General features: G+C 33.6%; 4 protein-coding genes across 4 annotated transcripts; 2 read left to right on the forward strand and 2 right to left on the reverse strand.

Annotated features, from left to right (window-relative positions):
• Positions 1–969: 969 nt before the first annotated feature.
• LOC132551757 (uncharacterized) lies at positions 970–3936 on the reverse strand. The gene is made up of 5 exons (XM_060215896.1): positions 3860–3936; positions 2530–2830; positions 2095–2119; positions 1665–1763; positions 970–1447 (listed from the first exon to the last, which is right to left on the reverse strand). Exons 2-5 carry the CDS (start codon positions 2803–2805, stop codon positions 1209–1211), a joined length of 639 nt encoding a protein of 212 aa, XP_060071879.1. The 5' UTR covers positions 2806–2830; positions 3860–3936; the 3' UTR covers positions 970–1208.
• A 169-nt stretch (positions 3937–4105) lies between these two features.
• On the forward strand, positions 4106–11077 carry LOC132551563 (uncharacterized). Its single transcript, XM_060215719.1, has 11 exons — positions 4106–4174; positions 5214–5333; positions 6398–6482; positions 6933–6986; positions 7294–7339; positions 7667–7900; positions 8216–8338; positions 8760–8798; positions 9431–9529; positions 9901–10008; positions 10692–11077. Exons 2-11 carry the CDS (start codon positions 5228–5230, stop codon positions 10710–10712), a joined length of 915 nt encoding a protein of 304 aa, XP_060071702.1. The 5' UTR covers positions 4106–4174; positions 5214–5227; the 3' UTR covers positions 10713–11077.
• Positions 11078–12575: 1498 nt separating this feature from the next.
• On the reverse strand, positions 12576–15784 carry LOC132551531 (ubiquitin-like FUBI-ribosomal protein eS30 fusion protein). Its single transcript, XM_060215686.1, has 5 exons — positions 15723–15784; positions 14638–14718; positions 14121–14259; positions 13182–13237; positions 12576–12860 (listed from the first exon to the last, which is right to left on the reverse strand). The coding sequence occupies exons 2-5, from the start codon at positions 14710–14712 to the stop codon at positions 12735–12737; spliced, it is 396 nt and encodes a 131-aa protein (XP_060071669.1). The 5' UTR covers positions 14713–14718; positions 15723–15784; the 3' UTR covers positions 12576–12734.
• A 186-nt stretch (positions 15785–15970) lies between these two features.
• On the forward strand, positions 15971–24061 carry LOC132551542 (E3 ubiquitin-protein ligase RNF8-like). The gene is made up of 7 exons (XM_060215697.1): positions 15971–16060; positions 17658–17774; positions 18085–18741; positions 19895–20275; positions 20622–20826; positions 21120–21431; positions 21971–24061. Exons 1-7 carry the CDS (start codon positions 15971–15973, stop codon positions 22009–22011), a joined length of 1803 nt encoding a protein of 600 aa, XP_060071680.1. The 3' UTR covers positions 22012–24061.
• The last annotated feature ends 137 nt before the right edge of the window (positions 24062–24198 follow it).

Raw genomic sequence — 24198 nt, forward strand, 5'->3', positions numbered from 1 at the left:
CACTAAAACTGGAAAAAATGGGGGATGAAATTGGAGAAAAGGAAAAAAAATATCATCAGCTAAATGAGGTTTATAAATATCTTTTCGAAAAAGCACCATTTCATCTAGATGAATCAGTCTGAAAAATCATCAAAGACATTACATATATCAGCAGTAATTCAAAGTTAAATAAGCTCTTGTTCTCCATTATTACTGGTACCTTAGACAGAGATCCCACTAGGATCTCGGCACCCATTACTGTTTGATCTTCATTGGTTCTTTACAAGTCATATCTTTTCCCTTTTTTTCTCTTCTTTTCTCGTATCCTTTTTATTATATGAAATTTGAAAGTTCCTCTCAAGAAATAATAATCTTCAAATGTTAAAAAAGTGATTGTCGCCTGTCAATATTTTGTTTTTTCTAACAGTCCTAAAATCAAAAGAGCACTAAGGACCCAGGGAAAACTACATAAAAAAATTAAGAAGAACCATCCCGTACTTATCAAGAAATAGCGATATAACAAACATTCAATGTCAAAATCCAAGATGGTCCCCTGTTAGCAATTTTGTTTTTCTGATCAGTTTAAAAATAGAATTGTCACAACAAGGACAGAGAAGAATCTACATATAAAATTTGTCACAGATCCACCCAGTACTTCCCAAGAAATAATGATAACAAATTTTAATTGTCAAAATCCAAGATGGTTGCCTGCTGGCTGTTTTGTTTTGTTTTTTTGTGACCAAGGGGTCCCTACATATGCAAGTTGAAAAAGATACATCCAGTACTTCTCCAGAAATAGTAATAACAAACTTTTATGTTAAAAAAAGATGGCCATCTGTCGGCCATATAGTTTTTTGGAACAGCCCAAAAATAGGATAATGCACAAGTAGGGGCCATGGGTCACTACATAATAAATTTGAAAGATATCCTTTTAGACTTTCTCCAGAAATAGTGATGACAAACTATCAACGTCAAAATCCAAAATGGCCACCTGTCGATCACATTGTTTTTCTAATCAGTCTGAAAAAGAGATGATGCATTGCTAAGGACCAGAAGGAATATACATATGAAATTGGGAAACCATCCATCGTGTATTTCTCAAGAAAGAGCATAACGAAAATTGTTTAAGAACTAATGGACTTGACATGGACACAAATGATTTGAATAGCCCACAGTCTAAAATTCATTTATATAGTACGTCATGTGGAGAGTATTAACTAATCATGCCATCAAAGTTGATTGATGTCATGTTCTTCATCATCTTCAAGTCCCTTAATCTTTTTGGAGTCAAAGTCCTCAAGGAAAATAAACATTGCACTTGCATATATCACGGCATGAATCAGTGTTAGGGTGATGGACAATAAAACATGACGAGAGCTCATCTGTACCCGCCTCTGCATCGACAGTAAGTTGCTGATATAAACAACAGTTCCACATGCCATGTTCATGCAGGATATGAAAAATATACCTGAAAATTGAAAAAAAAAAAAAATTTGAAACGTGAAACTTTGACATCCTAATCGACAATTACATCATTTATATCTATATACAAGTATACTTTCATGCTTTCCATTGACTACTATATTCAGAGGAACGTTTTCCAAGTTTTTCTTTGAGTTTTTACCTCCTCATGTAAATCCTTCCAAATGTACAATTTACAATGTATCTAACCTTACGCTACTTACCAAACACTGCATCCACCATTGGTTCTGTCTGGGCATGTGATAGGAGAGCACAGCCAGCCACGCAAGAGATGTAGGCATTCCTTGCCCAAGAGAGAAATCCTTTGAAACAAATCATAGATTTAAAACCAAATCATAGAGATCATGTCTTTGTCTGATTTTCAGTGCCTCCTCCCCATCCCTTCATCACAAACCACTAATAGATTAAATGAGGCAATGTATTTACAAGGTATTTATACTTTATCAAATCTTATTTAACCCACCAGATTTTATACTGATCAACACTCCAAATACATTTGATTCTCTAGCAATCTCTCAAACAAGAAATTAATTATATACTTGGAGAAATTATCCACCTAATCTTATAATATTTTACCTTTAAACACTAACCTAGTTTTTAAATGTTTAAATATTTCTACAAACAATAACATACCATTTTCAGCAGCTAGACGACAGTTCTGAAATAAAATGAAGAATCAAATGATAAATAAAGAGTATTGTCATAGTATGACTGTTTTAAATTCCACAAAGAATATTAGTCCAGGCATCTCAAATTAGTTCTAAACAATTTTAATATTGAGCAATGTATGGAAAGAAAAAGGCTTTTATCAAAATCCTTGTTTGCCTGAAAACACTTTCATTAATATTTTCTTTTAAGAGCAATTTGTTATAAAAATCTAAACAAAGTGAATTGATATTTTCACTTCTAGCTTCCCCAGGTTTTATAAATCAACAAAGAAATGATCAACTGCAATTGTATTTGTTTTCCTAATCAATTTTTATCAATCACATCCATGTATAAGACTTTCATTCAACACTGCATTCATACATTTCTTACAGAAAATTTGTGAATGAAACATATCATTACCAGAGAACTATCAGATAATTTTTCAGGTGTAGTATCATCGCCTCCTTTCCTGCGAGAATCATGGGTAAATGTCTTAGGCAAGCCTGATGATCCAGCTGGAACTTCAAACAAAGAGAGTTTCCTGCTAGTAGTGACTGTAACCATCCGTTTTCTAGACCATGTTGTATGTGCTGCACTTGGTTGTACAGACAGTCTTTTCCCACTTAGACACATGAAATGCTTCCCTGTCTGCGAAGTCTTTGTCAGAAACACAAAACATTTTCTCAGGGCTGCCATTTAATCCAAGGAGTAGTACCACTGACTAAAACATGGTGAAAAGTAAATCAGTCTAAAACAGATATTTTTGGAGAAAATAAAAAAATGGTTTTGCTGAGAAAAGTAGGTCCCAAGGCAGAGGCATCATTAATTAAATTGAGCTATCCTTCTGCAGATAAAACTGCAGAATGCCACGAGGGGCAGTGTTCCTATTAGCTGTTTGAAAACTTGTGCACTACTAATTTCCTAATAGTCTTAACCTAGTGCACTACTACCAACTATCCAAGTTCTTATTTATAATTTAGGATCAAAGGAAACTTGGGCTATGTTACCACTTTTGTAACTGACATGAATTTGAGATGATGTTCTGGAGCTCCAATGCATCTATTACCTCAGAAATATTGTTGTAAAGGTAAGGCTGAAAAAATAACACAGATGTATTGTGTTTCCACTAACATGCAAGAAAAAAAAAGGCAGGTCTGTCCAGTAATAATTTTTTAATTTTGAAAATCTTTCACAAGAGAATATATATACATTTAAGCTTTGATTGGAATATTTTTAGTTTCAAACTGGTATGAAAGAACAACCTTTTTGCAAACTGAATTACTGCACAAAATCAAGGAAAATTGCTTACTGACAATAACTAACTGAATTATACACAACCTCAGATCCACACGACTGGCCCCGACCTTTACTAATGCACTTTGGTACAAATGGCAGATAAATGCTATCTTACCTCCAATGTATCCACACTGTTCAACTGTACTGGACTTTACATAAAACACTGCTGTATAAGCACTGGTCTTGTATGTATCATAATGTTAATACAATGACATCTGTGGTAGGAGTGTCAAACTGAGACGTTTCACAGTTGCAAGTAAACTGACCTTTACTGAAGTTACTTCACACATTCGTGCATCGGTGCAAGAAAGCGATAGCTAAATTACTAGGGCTGAAATAAACAGGTATCTTTAGCTTGTAAATAAATCATAGGAGTTTCACTTACATGCTAGGTGTAGCAAAACATGGGTGTAATCTCAGTCAAGTCCCTGACTGAGCTTAAACGATGACTTACCGGCACCACAAAAATAAGTTGATAAAATCCGAGGAAATGTCAAAGTGGCCGGTGTTGTTTTGATAGTGTATATGTTCCACATGAACGCTCTGCTGCACAAGTAAAAAGTAGGATTGTCTGAACTTATACTTCACTTTCGTTCTCTGATGTTTTCTTGTGCATCATATACAAAGTCTCAAGAGAGTCCGAATGGCCTCTTACATCGGTGCTATTCTAACGCTTAAATATTGTGTTAATGGAAGGGTATCATCGACCAGGATTTACTTTCACTTTGGTCACGCGGAGAAGGAGATTAATTTCCTAAGTGGATACAAGGTAAATTGTGATTTTCTTAAGCTTTCCGTACGAGTTGTGTTTCATTCGGAATAAAAATAAGGAATTTTTGTTTTTTATTTGAAATGTCTTGAACATCTGATGCCTACATAGGAATGTTATCATCTGAACTTCTGTTCAGTATGCAACCAGGGGGTGTTTCATCCTTCGTTTATGGTAAACTATTAATAACCTCTCCATATTCGTGCACTAAATCCAATTTCCTTTGTAATAATCAACTGTTCTTTGATGGTAACAGGAAACACAAAGAAAAAGAAACAATCTACAGTAATGTGCAATAAATTTGGATTGTTTATATTAGTTCATCACAGTGTTATTGTATATGCCCAAATGCCATTTGTCTGACAATGTTGACAAGAGATCACAAATATATCGTAATTCATTACATTAGTAACAATGGTTAGTTATGACCAGACGATCAGTTATACTTGACTCAATATTGATGATTTAAGTTAAACTGATGCGAAGCTCAATTACCTTAGATATTTCTTTGTATGAAAGCAAACTAGAGTTTAACAAAGCATTTTCATTCCAAAAAAGCTAAGGTAAAGTGAGATAGATTTACTTGTTGACTATCTTTAATGACATCCTTGCAATAACCAATGGTACTGATATTTGTCCTATATGATGTTGGTATGAAAGGCTATCCAGTTTGTTCAAGTGAATGCCAAATGCAAGGTCACTGAGTCAAATATATTAGAATCTAAACAACTTCTCCTCAAAATGCAGGAATCTCAAATGCTGATATTGGGCCTGCTGCCTGTTGGGATGAAGGTCTACAAAGTGTGTTCAAATGAATGATTTTAGCCCACTATGAAGAATTAATGGGACAAATTATCAAACATATTTTTTTAAAAAATTAAAATTGGTAGATATATAATTCATGACTGGCATGGAAGAAATCCAACAATTTAAAAAAATGAAACATTGACTTTCTTTTGAAAACAAAGGTGTGAAATGTAAAATATGCTTACCATAACCATAACTAATAATTTAGTATGGCATATTTATGGCTTTTCAGGATAAATACTTGGAATGACAAGTGATGAGGATGAACTATTGTCTGACCTGCAACATAGCCTGGAAAATATTCTAGATGTAGAGGAAGATATCTTGAAGTTTTCTCGTAATGCTATTAAAGGTATGATAGTTGAGTTCAAAATCACTTGTTTCAGACTTAATATGGGTATATTTCCAGCTCTCCCTCCTTATTTAGAGTTATTGCTGTTGACCACCGTTACATGTAATCTGTATGAAAGCATCAGACTTTGTTAGAGCTGAAGAACCTGTATTGTGGTTGTGTTTTGGGATGAATAAAATAGCCTGGATTGATATTGACAGCAGCACTTAAACCATTTAAATTATACAGCACCCAGCTTTAAGCAGAGTTACTCATATTTGTGGTAAGAGGAAAGATGCTCTTGATTGAAGTGTATAAAAAGCTGTCCACTTCACTGATCTATTAATATAATGTTATAATACACTTTTTTATCATATGCCTTGTCATGAAGATGAGAAGTGATGTTAAATTGACAATTTACAAGAAAAAAAAACAGATTTTGTTTTCTTTGTAAACAAATTTTTAAGTGTTCCAGTTTTTGTAAGTACACTCCAAGATTATTAAAGGTAAAACAGTATCATTAATGTTTTTTCTATTTTTCATTTAAAAAACAGGATATATCACAATATGTTGCTGCACAAAACATCAAGTTTCATAAAATCCATTTATAACTTAGTTCAAGTGTCCATAGCCCTATTGCAAAATACATAATGCCCCACAAAGAAACCGACAGTGTCAAAAATATCTTCATAATGTCCCATAGAAACCAACGGTGTCAAAAATATATACATGATGTCCCAGAAAGAAACCAATGGTGTTGATAATATACACTTAATGTCCAAGAAAGAAACCAATGGTGTCAAAAATATATACATAATGTCCCAGAAAGAAACCAATGGTGTCAAAAATATATACATAATGTCCCAGAAAGAAACCAACGGTATCAAAAATATATACATAATGTCCCAGAAAGAAACCAATGGTGTCAAAAATTTATACATAATGTCCCATATAGAAACCAACAGTGTCAAAAATATATACATAATTGTCTGAGAATGGTTTACCTATGACTTGATTGAAAGTATGTGTACACAATGCATCTGTATTTTTCTTGGCCTAATGTACACAGACATTTCTTACTTTAGAAACCAATGGTGCCCATGATTTTGTAAATGGAAAAATCAGCAAGTTATTTGGACTTGCTTCAGCTTACAGAAAGGCTTTTGAAAGGTATGTTAGCTGTTACTTTGTTATTTTAAACCTTCAATATAAATAAGCTGATACAGAGATTTATCTACTGTAGAACATGAATTAATATTTTAAGATGTTTGTGAAATAATAAAAATAATAACTAGTACACTATCAAATTTTTCAAAATGAAATTATTTTTCGAGGTATCCAAGATATTTGTCAGTGGTAAAAAACATTAGAAAGAGAGAAATGAAATTTTATTGAGTTCTTTTTCATCACAAACTTCCTCTTGTATATGGTATCCTATCAGCAGAAAGTTAAAACAATACTGGGTATTTGACATAAAATGCCTAACTACCACATGGATACCTGCATGTTTCATTTTTTTTTGATAAACTTCCAATAATCATTACCTCTAAATCAAACACCAATGATCTTGTGACTGTTTATGAAATTTAAATTAAAAAAATATTCTTTTGCTTTATTCAGATTGAAAGTTAAAAACAAGAAAGATTTTGATCAAGTTGTAAAGAGACACTTCAGGTAAATATTTTGTTGATCACTTAAGAAAGTTGGTCAAGGTTCAATTGCCAAAATGTCATCATTCTAACCACTGGAACTCTGTACATGTATTACTTCTTAAATCCTCAAGACAAATACCAATCTAATGCTATTTAAACATATGTAAGGTCATTTCTCTTGTGATGTCATCATGTTTAATGAAGTATTTAATATGCAAGATATATAGACCATGTGGGCCTCTTGTTTATATAAGTGTACTTTGTACTAGAATTTGATGAAGGGATATTTGAGGAAAGCAATGAATTTTTCAAACTTTTTCAATTCACAGGCACCATGACATCCAGGACTTGGAACAAAGCATCAATGACACAGAGGTAACAGTAATGACCCCTATAACCAATTTCCACAAACAATATAAAGTTTGACAAGTTAACTAATTTTACTTTTTTGGATGGATTCTAGATAAATAATTCTGAACAATATTTACAATATTGGCTTATCAAAACTTAAAATAATATAAAATAAATAATATAATATAAATACTTCTTTTACATTATCTCAAAAGTAGTAAAAAGATTTTTAAATGTACCTGGGGGCTGCAGATTCCCAACATGTGCAACTTCTCCAATGGAATTTTTAGAATGTGGAGGGTAACACCTGGATTATTTATTGAGGGAAGCTTGTGCTATTCTCTTCTGCAGTCAGAGTGGGATGAGCTTCTCCAAGACCTTGACCAACAGCTACAGCAGGGAGGAGTCAGCGCACTGTGTGTTGGACAAGACGGGCCGACTGATGTTATCTTAGAGGATGCAAGGACAGGTACCACAACTACATTATCACAGCATCTCACATCTAACCATCTTATCCTTATACTGCTGCGACATTTTGCCTGACTCCCATGACGAGAGCATATCACCCTTCTGGAAAAAGCTGAGGTTAGTCATGGAAACAGCTAATATCATTTTTATTCTTCACATTAAAATAGTGTAAGTACAATTGTGATTCACCAATATTTTTGTCCAATATTCTTAAGAAGGATTGAAGAAATAAATAATAAGTTAAAATGTGAAATGGTTCATACATTTTTCTCTTGAATTCAATATGGTTTAGATGTGATTGCTCCACCAATGAAATGCATTGTGTTTATATTTTTTTGTTTGTTCAACAACATAAAAAGATGACTTTCTTCTCTATGCCTAACCACAGTTAGTTTTGCCGTAAAATGTGTTTTTATACTATATTTGTTTTAGAAGGACATTTTTGCACAAAACAGCAAAATTGTCCTTATCTCATTTGGAGTACGGGAGGGAGCTCTCCAGTGGTTGAAGGAGACAAATTGTCAATATCCCATGCTGTTAGATACAGAGCGAAAGGTAATGTACTAAAATAGGATTTTGTAGTACAGATATAAATGAACTGATAATTAATAGCAAATTGACAATAAGTATTACTCATGTAATTTTGTTGCAAACTTTCCAAAAGTTTGTGTTTTTCAGAACCATAGGGAAAATGGAAACATTCTGTATCTCATAACAGAACAGTCAGTTTTAACACACAACACTTGCTACAGTGGTTTTATAATATATGTTACACAAATCATTGAAATGTTGTCACTCGGTAATAGGTGTCTTGAATTACTTTGGGGAAAAATAAAAGAAACAAGAAATTGAAATTCGTACTACAATACATTGTACAAAAGTTTGGTTTTCTTAGTTTCTCTACATGCATGTAGATTGATACATGGTATCGTCATCAGATCACAAATTTTCATTTTTCCAAAAAACATGTTTTCAGATTTATTCAGCTTTTGGTCTCAAAAGATCTGTTTATAAGGTATGTACAAGATGTCTATGCTCTGAGAACGTACATTATATTTTCAGTAAGTAATTAGTATAATTTTAAGGGAAATTTTCATGGTCAATAATTTTGACTCTACATTCATGTTTTAATACATTTCAAGCCTTGAGAGTAAAGACTTTCAACTCATCAACTCAAAAAAATAAGTGTACATTTTACTTTTAAAGACTTCAAAATAGTTAATTTCCATGTTAACATATAAGCTGAGTCCGAAATATGCCCACTCTCACTTTTTGCCATTTATAAGCGCACTAGCATGATCAGCTCATTGTGGTTACACACATCTTGTTGCATTTCTTCACTTACTACAATCAGCAACAGTACGATCAAACATGGGTTAATGATGATGGATCGACTTATACCTGTAAAATATAGAATGTGATGGGCTGTAAATGTCATCCATTGACATAAAATTGTGCAGCTTATTAGTGTTCATGATATCAACAGATCTTATTTATCACTCTTTATATACTCTTGACAAATACAAAAAATATCATCATTCCAAACACAAACATGACAAAGTTTGCACTTTTTCCTTCGTATCTGTCTTGTTAAATGTGTTTTGCAAAATCTTTGACCATTTTATTTTTTCTAACCATGTGTAATAGGTGTGGAGTGTCAGTGCAATGTTATTTTATGCAGAGAAAATGACCCAAGGTGTACCTCTACCAAAGCCATATGAAAATGTCCATGATGACACTCAACAGGTATGATGTAACATCAACACTACATCACTATAGCAATTTAATTTATTTATAATTTCATTTAAAATTTTAAAATCCATAGCTCATAGGCATAAAATGTCAATATAAAAATGTTTTTGTTTTTTTAATAATAAAATGCAATGGGATCTAAATGCATTGTTAGTTGGATCTATGAGTTTATAGAAAGTTTAAAAACCTGATAATTTAATTTAAACAAAAACATATTTTAAAGTTCATACATGTTTGAGATAAAACCTGAAATGATGTTTTCATTGTATATACAGTAGTTTAAATATACAACTGTCTTTTGTAAAATATATTGACTCTCTTAAATTGAAAAGTAATAGGAGATTCTGTCAAAAAACAATTTTCAGATGGGAGGAGACTTTATATTAGACAAGGAGGGTAAAGTGCAGTTTGTGTACTGTAGCCAGCAATCATGGGACAGACCTTCTGTGGACCTCCTTCTGCAGACCCTTAAGGTAATTACTGATACATCGACAAACATATGCAATACAAACCAACATGGGCCTTTTAAATTCTTACGTCACAAATAAGGCCCTAGTGACCTATTTCAGGCATTTGACACGGTGGTTCAAAGAGGTACCAAAACCTGCAATGTTTCAAGATTCTATGTGAAATGATACACCAGTATGCCAGAAACACCATAATTTTGCCTTATGAAGGTCATAGGTCAAAACATAGGTCACAGTAGCCTACTTTTTGTAGACAAAATATACTCATATACAAATCTTGAAGATACTAATGTATTCTGTATATAGTATTTTGTTTTGTATAGATTTTTAATTATAATGGCATTTCACAGTGACTACATTTAATGTGCAATATGTTAACTGTGAAAGATAAAACTATACACTTGTGTATCTACAAAGTTTAAAGATTCTACATCATAGATATGAAGGTCAAAGATCAGTCTAACTAAACTATTTTTAGAAAGAGACGGATGAGTAAGACTCTACATAAGATAATATCGTAGATGTGTCTTAACAACAAATTAATGGACATGCATGAGAATATGAAACCAAGTCTACCTAGGTTATCTAGTACTTTCCTTATCCGCAGATCAAAGTTGGAGAAGATGTAATTTCTGCATAATAAAGTATATGAAATTAAAATGACAATTTAATTATGTTTTATATTCCAGGGTGACAAGATTACACAATAACTGGTCATTCAACCTAAAAATTGATGAAGATTACAGTTAAAAGCGATTTGCGTCGTTGCCTGTGATTAGATGGAATTCTTTAGAGTTGGAAACACCAGCAGCATGTATTTAAAAGTGTTCATATTATAATACCGGTTACTTGATCCTTGACATAGTGAAAACCCCCCCTATAAGCTGGTACTCTGATCAGTTTTAATCAACTATCAGTGATTTTATGTAAAAACATGTATAAAGTTACAAAAGTTAAATACCAATAATTGCAGCATTCTGTGATACTTGTGATATAAACCTATATTTATCATTTCTGTATTCATTATGCATACCAGATACATTGACATGTATCATTGGCTCGCATAAATAATTAAATATTGTATCATCTTCAGACTTGTGTTTGTTTATAATGCAATTTTGCATTGACAGTAAATCTGACGTCTTCACATGAATTTGTAATTAGGACTTATAAGGATTATCTAAAACAGTGCAAATTGGGTTTACCAGTTCAGTAGTACTGAAAAAAAGATAATTAACTTCAATACATATCTTGCAAAACTCTAGTTCCAAAGTACTACTACATAAACACCCAGAGTAAATTACTTATGGAAACACTGAGGTTTGAAGTTTTCAATGCATTTGATCACTGTGACCTTCAGACATTTCACTACTGGTTTGTCATAAGATTTTTAGTTATGATTTAAAGTAATCAGCTGCAGAATATTCTTTTTGTCACAGTTCACAAATGGTCACATTTACCAAATTATGCAATGAAGAACATCCAGCACAATATTTCTATACTGGTCCTAAGTGATAGGTTGAATATCATTGTAATGAAAATCATTGACCTTATGTTCCAAGTTTGGTGAAACATCTCAAATGGTTCAAAACTTATTATGGTTCAAATATTAAAAAGAAAGTAAACAAACAAAAAAAAACTCGTACAAATGCAATATGTCTCATTTCTTTTGATGGAAAAATGCACAGTTTGGTACCAAGGGAAACCTAACTATGAAATTTTGATCAGATCCATCCAATACATTTTAAGATAACCAGAATAGTGAAATGAATGAATGACCACAAATATTGATTTTAAAAGATGAAAAGCATATGATTCATGCCAGGTCACAACAAACCAGAGCCAAGTGAGCTAAAAAATGTATCTCGAGTTGGCAGTATGTTGAGTTGCAGTGAATGTGTACAGGTCTATTAAGAAAACGAAATATCAGTGGAGATTTTATTAATATCAATGGGTAGGTATAGTTCAAACTAACAGTCCTTTACTCCCGCTACTACAAGGATCATTACTTCAAATTTCATCTATATAACCCCAGTAACATGGTAAATGGGTCGAAAAGCATCTCTTTCTCCGAGGGAAAAGATAACTATTTCCTTAAGCATTATGAGCCTTGTATTTTTGTAATACTTTCAATAATATCAAATCATTTCTATGGGTAATATTAAGTTTGCTCTATGCTAACATAGACCTTTATCTTTGCAACCAGCAGAAGACAGTAGTATACAGTACTGGCATACCTGACTTGAGGAATTGTTCTTTTTTTTAGTTTGGATCTTTATAGGTTCTTTTGTATGTTTGACCTCTTATCAATATTTGATCATCACATATAACAGATGAAATAAATAAGGTAAACTTAAACACTTGTAAATGAAAAATTCTCCTTTCAGTACATATAGAGAAATGGATTTAATCTGCATGTATCCAAATTCTAAATGGTCACAGTCAGTAATTTTATTTTTCAAATTGGTCCAAAAATATTTCAAAAGCTCACTCTCTAAATCATATAAACAATATGAAGTGAGTTCATAAACCTTTACTTGTGTCATTAGAGTAAAAGAAGAATAAATCAGAGATTCATTTTAGAATCTAGTTTTATTTACAGAAATACAAGCTGAAGAGGATCAAAATGATTGCTGGATAAATGTTGACACAGTTTCCACACAAAATGTTCGCTGCCACATGTCACATCCTGCATATAGAACTAGACTCCACTCAATGTCAAGACATATAAATTAGGAGTTGGCATTGGGGCCCTTCCTTCGGCCGAATGTGGCCACGGTCACACCAAACCTTCTGTTGTATTGCATCCTTCTCTTAGCACGGCCAGTCTTGGCCTTCTTCTTCTCCTGTTTGTCTACCTATAAAACAAGAATAATGAACAATATGACAGATGGTTTGTAATTGCTGTACGTCACAATTCAAGTCTTGTATTTTATAGGAATATCATTCATTCAAATGTATCTTTCAAATATGAATGTTTCCTTGCTCTTTAGATTGAATTGAAGTCAATGTAGCCTTAAATCTTGGAATGGACAAACCATTAGCTTTTCGTAGATTATACACATTCCCAGTCATACTTATGTTTACACATAAAAAAACCTCAAGGAGTCGAAATTATGAAAGAGATTTGGGATGCTTTACTGGAAAGCAACAAATAATCGAAAAATATCTAGTATTACCTTTGGTGTCTGTCCCTTTACTTTACCAGCACGAGCCAGAGAACCGTGGACTTTACCTGTCAAAAAAGGTACATGGTGATAAAAAGATTCTCAAAATTTCTTGAGAATTCTTAATCAGATAGAAAAATTACATAATGGACTGTTCCTGATGAGATTAGATTTCAAATAGGTATATTGTTTCCATGACTTGACAGAAAAATTGATCATTTTTTAATTCAACACACATTTTAAAAGTGGTCAACGGGTGTAATGATTATCTTATCCAATGCCTGGGTTACTGCATTTCATGTCAGAACTATAAATGTTTTATTGCCAAAATAATGTTTGATTTACTGCTATATCAGCCTTCAGTTTAATAATGAATAAAAATCGATTAATGACCAGAAAAAAAATCAAATAACAAAGATGCCCAATAGGCCTGCATTGCAAACCCGTTAATCAATGTCCATTACAAATATTTTATCTTGTACACACTTGACATTCAAACTGGGCAGAGCAAATCAATTTTCATCAATTTCCAAAAAAGACTTCCAACACTCAACTCAAAACATGACAGTTATGACCTAACTTATAGGTAAATGTCATTTCTTTATTTTCTGAAATTTATCAGGCATTGACACTTTTCCACCAAATATCCTGCTTCCAAGCATTTTGGTCAATCAGAAGAAGTCAATCAAAGTTTTTTGACAAATTTGACCCCTGTAGCCATGAATATTGATCAAAAACTTTGTTGGGAATCATCCCATGAACCTGTCAGATATCAGGCTTCATAAGAAGTTGTTGAAATGATTTTATAAATTTGACCAGTGACCTTGAATATGGGTCATGATAATTTCTTTGTGCAGATGAGCTAAATATTAATCATAATTATTCATTAAAAATGTCTCAAAATACAGAAAAAAAGAGGTAATCTAAGCTGATTTTTTTCAATTAACTGACCTCCCAGCATTCGAACATCACATTCCAAGGTGGCAAGGTCATCAAAGCTGATGAGTTTGACATTGTCACTTAGAGGCTTGCCAGCATACAGGATGACTTGCTCCTCACAGGGAAATCCTTCAGTACCATTAAGAAATGTCTGAAATTTAAGATTGAACACCAATTTGACAAATTCTACTTCAGAATACTCATAAAATCTGAAAATTTTTTGACTACAATAGTGTATATTTATTTGGAAAAATCTCTCCGAGCTTCTCTACATGTTTGAATATAGGAATAATTGTCACAAAAATTGTTCATCAAAATATTGAATTTTTGGCAAGTAAAAACACAATTCATGGATAGGATACCAACTGGTATGAACTGGTATTTGTATTATTGTTGAATATAGTTCAAACTTACTTTTGAGTTTATTGATCATCTGATGTTGTTACATGTTCTGTCGGTGAAATATGACTGAAAGTGCCAGTTGTCCTATTATGATTAATAGCATTACTTTTTAGCTTTATTGTCTTACCTTGACATCCTGCACAGTTTCATCACCTGCAATTTGCAAGGTGTGTGTCTTGGTTCCACGAACAAACAACTGCATTTTTACCTACAGTAAATAAAAGAATTGAAATATTGAACACATGAAAAAAATGTATTACTATTCCCCTAAACGGATGAGAGAATTAGAGGCAGTTGCTGATACACTACATATTATTTCAAATAAACAGTTCAAGGCAAAATCTGTCATAAGAACATTAAACTAAAAATAATTTTTGGGCTAGTAGAAAGTTGCTTCGGGTGAGTTGATTTTAAATGTCACTTTAAATAAAAATTTTCCAAGCCTGGCCTAGTACACAGTGAGTACCTCATATAGCCCTCAAACCCATGACCTGAGGTGTAGACCTGTATCAAGAGTTTTTCATCCTTTTTATGTCAACTTAAACAACAGATACTTTAACATCATTCAATGATGAAAGTCTGACAAAGTCAATATGGAACTGAGCAAATTCCTCAAAATGTCAACTTTCATTTTTGCTTTGTCATTTAAATTCGCCATCGCTAACAGATACGTGATGATTCTCTTCGTCTCATTTGTTATCTCAATTCCGATAAACTGTCATATTTCCTAGGTCTACATTAATGTCAGTATTTTAGTAATCCCAGTTTTGACAGTTTGATATGGTGACATTTTGCGAGATTGTGGGATCACCAGGCCGAAGCAGGTTCATCTGACAGCAACTGGTGTATAACATTTTCATTGATTTGGGAAATCCCGTCAATTTACTACAGCCTTATTTCAGATCATGTATCCTAGCACAATAAACATACTCAATGTTGAAAAATTAGATGCCAATATTTACAGCAACAACACACTGTTACCATTCACATTCGTAAATAGTGATCACAAATTGTAAACGTTACCACTCCGGAATCTGAACAAATGCAGTGAGCCTACCTTATCGACCTTCGTAAACAATGATAATGTCGTCCAGAAAAAAAGTCACTTCACTAAATATTAACGCATAACATACACAAATACTTCAACGTGCACAAAACATCATATGGTATCATAATCATCTGAAATAGCTTGATTAAATATCCACAACTTACACGTGCTTGTGCAATCTAAAATGGCAGCAAGGAAAAAGAAAGCGACAGCGCATGTCTCAAACTATATAGGTCTTGAAAATGTTTGGTTAATTGGCGCTTGACATCAATTTGTAACACCTCTGACTTTATCGATTAAACATCCCTCTTCAAAGAAAACTGCCAAGATATCCCAAATAAAGTTCACAGTTTTGATGACGTTTTAAACAAGGCACAAAGTTCCTCCGAAACGCGCGATAGAGCTTTTCAGAATGGCAGATACTATAGGGCAAACTTGTTTACATCGGTTGGGAGACAATGTCAAGAAACATAGACTAATATCGTTATCAGATAAGGATGAGGTATGCGTTGATAACCTGACTGGTATCTGTGTTTATGCAGTAATAAGTACTTTTGGTAATTCTAATACGCACTCATTGTTTACATCAGGGACGTATCTGTTTACATTAATTCTTCAGAAGTGTTTTTGATACATAAGACGTTACACGAATAAAATGTTAAAATACAAAATTAAATGATATACAACTAAATTTTAGAGACAGTCAGAAGCTGTTCATAAAAGTGGTAGAAACGCGTGTACCATGGATGCGGTGAATTAAACAATTGTTCCCGCAACGTATCCAGAATTCTTCAGTTCATTTCAAAACAAAACATGTTTATTTGCCTCACTTTCTGGAAAACTTCAAATGTAATTGAAGTATACATTAAAAAAAGCGTGGGATAAAATGAAAATGGTTGTTAAGAGTAGTTAAGAGTTTTATATCCAAAGTCTATATGCATGGCTTTAGCATGACCCTGTACCAAGTTATTATTGTTATGTGACTTCAATATGGCATGTTGGTTGGCACTTTTAGGTTATTGATGTGAAATATGTGTTTCTCATATGATTGGTCTACGTGATTTTGTGGATTTTAATCTAGAAACACATGAACCTGAGTGAGAATTTAGGTAATATTAAGATCTTCATAGATACCTGAAACAAGACCTCAAAAATGTACAAAATAAAAATGAAACAGTAGTATCTTGATTTGCAAGAACCAAAAGAACTTTAACAAATAGAATTCCTTAAAATACCCAAACCCCTCAATAGGAATGATCTTGGCTGGTAAAATCGAGCTGTGACAGAATTTATTTTTGCCATCTACACATAAACAAGTGTGTTTATTGTCAGTGTCGTCTTTGTTTGTCATCAGCATTGTGCCAGGAGTGTATAACACTCATAGTTGGATACTCTCAATCTTATCAATGTTATCAAAAGCCAGTAAAAATTTTGGCTTTGAAATCTCCATAGCCCTCCTGAGTGTCTGCTTTTCCAAAACTACCATCCTCCTGGCAAATATAAAGGCTTGGTCTACTATGTTGCATTACACATTACACAGTCTTGCTTTCATCCTCAATATTCTAGAGGCTATGATAATATGTTCCAGGAGTACCAAGGATGCCTTTCTTTAGAAAGTCTGACTGCATCCCAAGTCATCATGATCAAAACAAGGCTTTAAACTTGGCAATTCTTCTAATGCTTTAGTAGTCAAGATGTTGTAGTTGTCACCTGTCTATAAAGACCATGCAAAGGAACATTTAAAAAAAAGTGTCTCTTTTTAGGCATATGACCTTTACGAAAGGTTCAATTACTGTGAAATATACAACATTGAGACTGGAATAGGTGGGATATATATTCTATTGACCTGTCATTCTATGTACATGTGAATGTATATTTTTAGACAAGAAACACTGATGGTGACTTCCACTCCATGTCATCACTTCTTGGAAAGCTTTGATCCTATAACAGTCATCTAGTTGTGAGAATGTCTGATGTATGGTAAACTACAGAACTTGTGCTGGCACTATATAAGAGCTTTCTTTCTTGCTAGATTAATCTATTAGTCTACATTACTAACTATAGTACATTTGTACATTTTCTTCTATTGTTAATTCAAGGTAACAATTGGACGGTCTCCAGATGTTTCTGTATGCCTGTTATCCAACATGATCTCCCGATGCCATGCAACCCTTAAGAAGTCTGAATCTGGGACCTGGTCTATCAAGGACAATAAGGTATATATAGAAAGGAAGTCTGCTACAATGTATGTCTAATTCAATTAAAGAATAGAAAAAATCATTTCTTTATTTTCAATAAGAAAATAACACCATAATTTTCTTGTCAGAGGGAACATACAAACAGAGTTATATTTGTTTGTTTGTTTCTAGCTTAAATTCTATGAAAGTTTTAACTTTTAGATATAACTTGAAGTTTGTTATTATTTTTCTTACTACTAATCTGCTAAAAGCTTTCAATTTCATTTTGAAAATTAAAAGCTTCAATCCATCAATGAAATAGCTATAATTTTTAATGTTTCCTTGGCAGAGTCTGAACGGGGTTTATGTTAATGATGTACGACTAGTGGCTAACCAACCACATACACTTGAGGAGGGAGACATTGTACAACTAGGCATCCCAAAAACATCACAGGAAAAGGCAGAGTTCATATTCAAATTCCACAAAAATCTCAGAGTGAAACGTGTCCGTCAGAATTCCTCACAGGATAATTTGCAAAATCAAGAGGGAAATTGTGTTGGAAAATATCCAATGAAAAGAATTAAGTTAGACACTGAAAGTAAGCCAGTGAGATCAATTCTTAAAAGGACTGTTACAGAAAGACCAGAAAGTGATTCACAAGTGTCAAGTTCTCAGCCTGACCTTGGATGTTCTGATGAAGAAGCTGATGCCAACGGCACACCTGGAAAAAACGACAGAGTGAACAGGGACAAAGATTGGTCACCATTTCTGGACTACAAAGAAAAACTTAAACAACAGGAGAGTGAAGCTCAGTTGAAATTAAAAGAATATGAGGCAAAGATGGCAGAAATGCAAAAACTTTTACAGGAAAAAGAAGCAGCACAAAATGAGATAAAGAGTGAACTTGAAGAAGAAAAGAAGAGACGAGAACATCAGGAAAAAGAATTAAATGTAATGCTAAAAAAGAAAGAAGAAGAAATGCAAGTTGCATTAACAAAGAAAAAAGTAAGTATAGTATAAAGTATAGACCAAATCATTACATGTAGGCTTTTAAGGTCATCTGACAGGAAGGGTCATGATGACATTGTGCTTTGTCAGTCGTCATGTGCTGTGCATAAAATTTTGACATTTTAAACTTTGTCTAAAGTTCCACCAGTGGGATTGAGCTCAAACTTGCATGAAATGATCCTGTGATGGTCCTGACCAAATGTTGAAATTTTTCAGTTCGGTCTGAAATCCAAGATGGCCACCATCTTGAAAAACATAATTCAACTTCTCCAGTTCCACTGGTGCCATTGAGCTAAAGATTTGTGGGAATGTTAAAGAAAGGTAGCCAACCAAATGTTCTTTTTTGACCATGTTGAAACTGAGATATGGCAGCCAGGGAGGCTATTTTTCCAGTGCAATACATATTCTCAAGTTTCGCCAGTGGAATTTAGCTCCAACTTGTCTGAAATGATCCTGACCAAGTGTTGTTATTGAAGAACCAAAATTAAACAGATAATGAAGTGACAAAGTTCAGACCACAGACTGTTGTAAACATCATTGAGAGAACACAATTATTTCTGAATTAATTGAGGTGGACAGAAGGCTGGGGCCCCAAATGTTACTCCTCCTGAAATATCATAGGGGGAGGACACATTTCTTATATTAACCCTATTGACACAAGGGCTGTGCCTTCAAAATGGAAACTGACTACAGATTTAGGGTTGAATTTTGTCTGAAAACTTTACTGTCAAGAAATAGGTAACTCTTGTTACAGTTACCTGCTGCACACCAAAACTACCATCTGCATCATAGAAAACAGCTTCTTAGTAAGATTTCATTCAAAGTAGGGAAAAAACCCTTCTCCCTTTTGAAAGGTTTTGTGGTCAGATGACTGTTAAGGCCTGTGAGCCTCTTAGTTTATAAATTTCATTTTAATTAATTTCAGAAAAATATTGGAAAACATGTTTCATGAATGCTTGAAAACAAACAATGTTGTTTTTCATCATTGAATTACACTTCAGCTTTAGGAGGCTTAGTTCTGACGAAATACCCATTGTCTTTTGTAAAAATTTGATATAATGTTGGGAAAACTTTGGATGTCAGCCCAGCTTATAGTATATTGATAAGATGATTGTTACAGTATATGTTAAAAGGGAAAAAAACATTTCAGGAGGAGGAAGAGAAAATGAAAGAAGAACTTGAGAACCAGTTACTTAATAGAGAAGCACAGATGCTGGAACAACTTCAGTCTGAGAAAGATCGTCTGCTAAAAGAAAAACAAAAAATTGAAGAAAATTTGAAGTTGACCATAGAGGAAAAAGATCGTCAATTGCAGGAAGAACTTGTCAAACAAAAAGAAAAACTTGATAGTATTATAAATAAGAAGGAAGTAGAGCAACGGATGCTGGAAAGTCAATTGAATGACACTAGGGCAGAAAAGGACCAGCAGAAGGATGCCGTGTTACAGGCTAGGGAGGACATTTTGTCAAACTTCGCTGACCTCATGGAGACAGAATTGCAATGTAGCATCTGTAATGAATTGTTTGTACAGGTAACATGAGAAATACATCTATTTGATAAAGACCCAATTTTGTTTTATCAACTTTGATTGACATTAATACGGGTATCCCATTTTGAGGAGTCACATTGTTGAAATAGTCCGTTTTATCTACTGTACCATGTTACTATAAACTTGATCAAACTTGGTTGAAGGAAAAATAATTGATATATCACCATAAAGCACAGAATGAAGCAGTTTGATAAAAATTAAGTTATTTAACATATCTCTATTTGAGGTGCCTCAAGTACCTAATATTAATGCGCACTCTCTGTACATGTTTACACTGCTGAGTATCAGCTATGAGAAATTGTGAACACTGTACAATTTTTACCTACAGGCCACGTCTTTGAACTGTTCCCATGCATTCTGTGCTTACTGTATAGAAGAGTGGATGAAGGTGAAGAAGGAATGCCCCAACTGTCGGACAGCCATCACATCCAGTGTGCGTTCTATCGTTCTAGACAGCTATATAGACAAAATGGTGGAACATCTCAGTGACGAACTCAAACAGCAACGTGTACAATTAGTGGCTTCTCGCAAAGGTAAGAATTTGTACTGATAGAAGGACACTTAAAATTTATATTATTTTGACTTTTGATTAAAATAACTATTTCTTAGATGTAGAAATTTATTCAGAAAAGCTGAATTCCAGGATTGAACAAGGATTGTCAATGTCTTATCAAGGTAGAACAGCCGAACCAAGATTTGATTCATAGGTCTTCAGACAGCAGTCTTTGGAAGTGTATAGTTCCTATAATTAAATCTTGTGGGTAAAAAAGGACATCACAATGAAATGAATTATGACTTTACAGTGCAAACTTGTATTACTTTACAGCTGAGGCTTCAAGAAAGGCAGAACAGGAAAATCAAGGGACATCAGGGAATGGGAGGGGGAGGGGGAGAGGGCGTGGCCGAGGTAGAGGCAGAGGCAGGAACAGGGCAAATCCAGATCCACCCCTTCCTGAAGCCCCGCCCATTGAAATACTAAGTGATGATATTGATGGAGGAGTGGTCTCAAGCAGCAGTGATAGTGATCCCTATGAAAGTGCAAGCGATCTCTCCAGCAGTGATTCTGATGATGGCACTGATTATATCCGGGGCGAACCAGGGGCCTACTTTGGTGGTTATGGCAGATGTTTTAGATGTGGTAAATACATCAAATCCATAATTTGTATAGCAAATTTTTATGTTATGCAGAATATAAGCAATGGTCTAGTGGTATTGTATTGGAAATATAGAATGAGCAAGTAGAAAGATTTAGTTGTGATTTCTTTTGATCTTTTTTCATAATGCATACATTTAAGTCATTAACTTCTCAAGAATTATCAACCAGTATAAAAGAATTGAGTTGGCTCTTCATATCAAGTGATTAATACAGATGCATCAGAACAGTGTGATTTTAATATTTATGTAACATACCATCAAAATTTCAATACAAAATCAGTTAAAACTTTAAAAAGACTTCCAGTTGTGTTCACCTATGCCTCCAAACCAGCAAACTTAACTTAACATTATCATTGTTGAAGATCATCAAATATATTAAATCTGGTATGACGGCTATCCAATCAAGTCATTTGAAAAAATACTTTTAAAGGCATATATATTATCTAGTTAATATGTAATGATAATGTGTATCACTTTTTACAATCATGTAATTAATTTTCATTTCTCTTTGATGTTTTACAGGATCTAGAGGACATTGGGCAAATGGCTGTCCATTATTATAGCACCTGTAGGACAGTGTCAATGTGTACTCTCAGTTACAGATGTTTCTGTTCTGTAACAGTCCAAACATTGTACAATGAGTCAGATAGGTGTCTACTGTTAGTGAAGGATGTGTCTGTTCTGTATCAGTCCGATCATTGTACCATGGGACAGATGGGTGTCTACTCTCAGTGAAGGATGTATCTGTTCTCTAACTGCCCGAACATTGTACCATGGGACAGGTGTGTATCTACTCTCAGTGAAGAATGTATCTGTTCTCTAACTGTCAGAACGTTGTAACATGGGACAGGTGTGTATCTACTCTCAGTGAAGAATGTATCTGTTTTCTAACTGTCAGAATATTGTACCATGGGACAGGTGTGTATCTACTCTCAGTGAAGAATGTATCTGTTCTCTAACTGTCAGAACAGTGTACCATGGGACAGATGGCTGTCTACTCTCAGTGAAGGATGTATCTGTTCTCTGTCAGAACAGTGTACCAATGGACAGATGGATGTCTACTCTCAGTTAAGGATGTATCTGTTCTCTAACTGTCAGAACATTGTACCATGGGACAGATGGGTGTCTACTCTTGGCTTATGGTTGTCTTCACCCAATGATTGATGTATGTATAGTTAATGGCAGCTAGATGAACCACCTGCTGAGACATATTAGGGTTACACACACGGGTCTACTCATTATGTCTTGGCAGACTGTTTGTTAATTAGGCATTCTTACACATCATTAGGAAGTTGCATACCAAGCACAAAGGTGTGTACCAAAAGAAAGTGTTTCATACTCAGTTTAGGATACGTACCCAAGGAAATCAAAGATGTGCTCAAGACTTTTATTCAAGTCATGTTTCAGGCTGATCAGATGTAAACTTGACTCTAAACTTTAAACTCTGGCATGACGAGTAATTGATGAACTTTCATTGATATCAAAGTTGACCGGAAAAATTGTGATTAATATATATACATTTCATATAGATGTAAAATTTTCTTGTATTTAAGAAAAATTATGATTAAAAATCTTTCTCTGATCAACATCCAACAAAAATGCCAACAATGAGAGCAGGACAGAGTATTCATTTATCATTACTTCGAAGTCAAATCATATTTATTGTGGGTATTGAGAATAATGCAGGGTACCATGTTTCTTTACCTACATCACCTGTTTACAAACACTTGCCTGTGTCATTGGTATCGTCCACATTGGTTGACAACATACAAACATACAAGATCTCAATTTACCTAACTTAAGGTAATTGTTCAATCCTATCATAAAATTGCAGTGTACAATAGTCCGTATAGGATTATGGGTAAATTTCAGTAGAAAATAGCAAAACACTTTCTTTTGAATACTACTGAAATTTACTTCAAAATGAACTTCAATCTATTTATGATAGCTGTGTGATATCGTCATGCAAATATCGTTAAATGTCTTTCTGAAAATATACATGTATTGGTATTGAACCAGTTCAAACTATTGTTGTGAAATATCCCTAAGAGGCAGTCAAAGTTCTGGGAGCTCCTGTTCTCATACCATCATTGTAGAATACAAGGTTCTTAATTTATAACTCTAGCTAGATTTATTGTTAAGATGTTACAATATGTGGGATTTGAAATTTATCCCATTTGTTTCATCGTCTTGTTATTCTTGGCTCACATTTGTTTTCTGTATTTCATTGCTATGTTTTTTTTTTTGTTTTTTTGGGGTTTTTTTTTTTTAATTTTCTTCCCTATATTCCTAATTTCCTTCCATCAAGCTTCCTATGGGAAATAAAGATTCTGGTTATAACTTTGCACTTATAGCATCTTGTGACTTTGGGAAAAACAAGAGTTGAAAATGATTTAGTATAAGTTAGTTTGACTTTTTAAATTTTCATTCAATACAAGATTGTGCCAACATATACATCTGATACCCAGTGTTCGTTCTCTTTCCACATGATATTAATGCTCAAGATTTAAAAGTGAATTATTAGTACTCTCTACTTAAATAAAAGTTTGAAACGTAACAACTTGAAATTCAGAAATTTACTGTGTGACTATAATAAATATTTAATGTTATCAAGTTGATGTGTTTTGTCATTCATTCTCTCTGTTGTTATTTAAGTATTTTCAGCATAACAGACAAGAAATGTAAACAACTTTGAACATTTCACGCTAGTGGATACAGTAAAGTATGTCCAACAGTAATATGTTTGTAAT

The sequence above is a fragment of the Ylistrum balloti genome, unplaced genomic scaffold (assembly GCF_031769215.1).
Source record: "Ylistrum balloti isolate Yb309-2 unplaced genomic scaffold, AGI_CSIRO_Ybal_v1 Utg369626, whole genome shotgun sequence".
In the NCBI taxonomy this organism is placed as follows: Eukaryota; Metazoa; Mollusca; class Bivalvia; order Pectinida; family Pectinidae; genus Ylistrum; species Ylistrum balloti.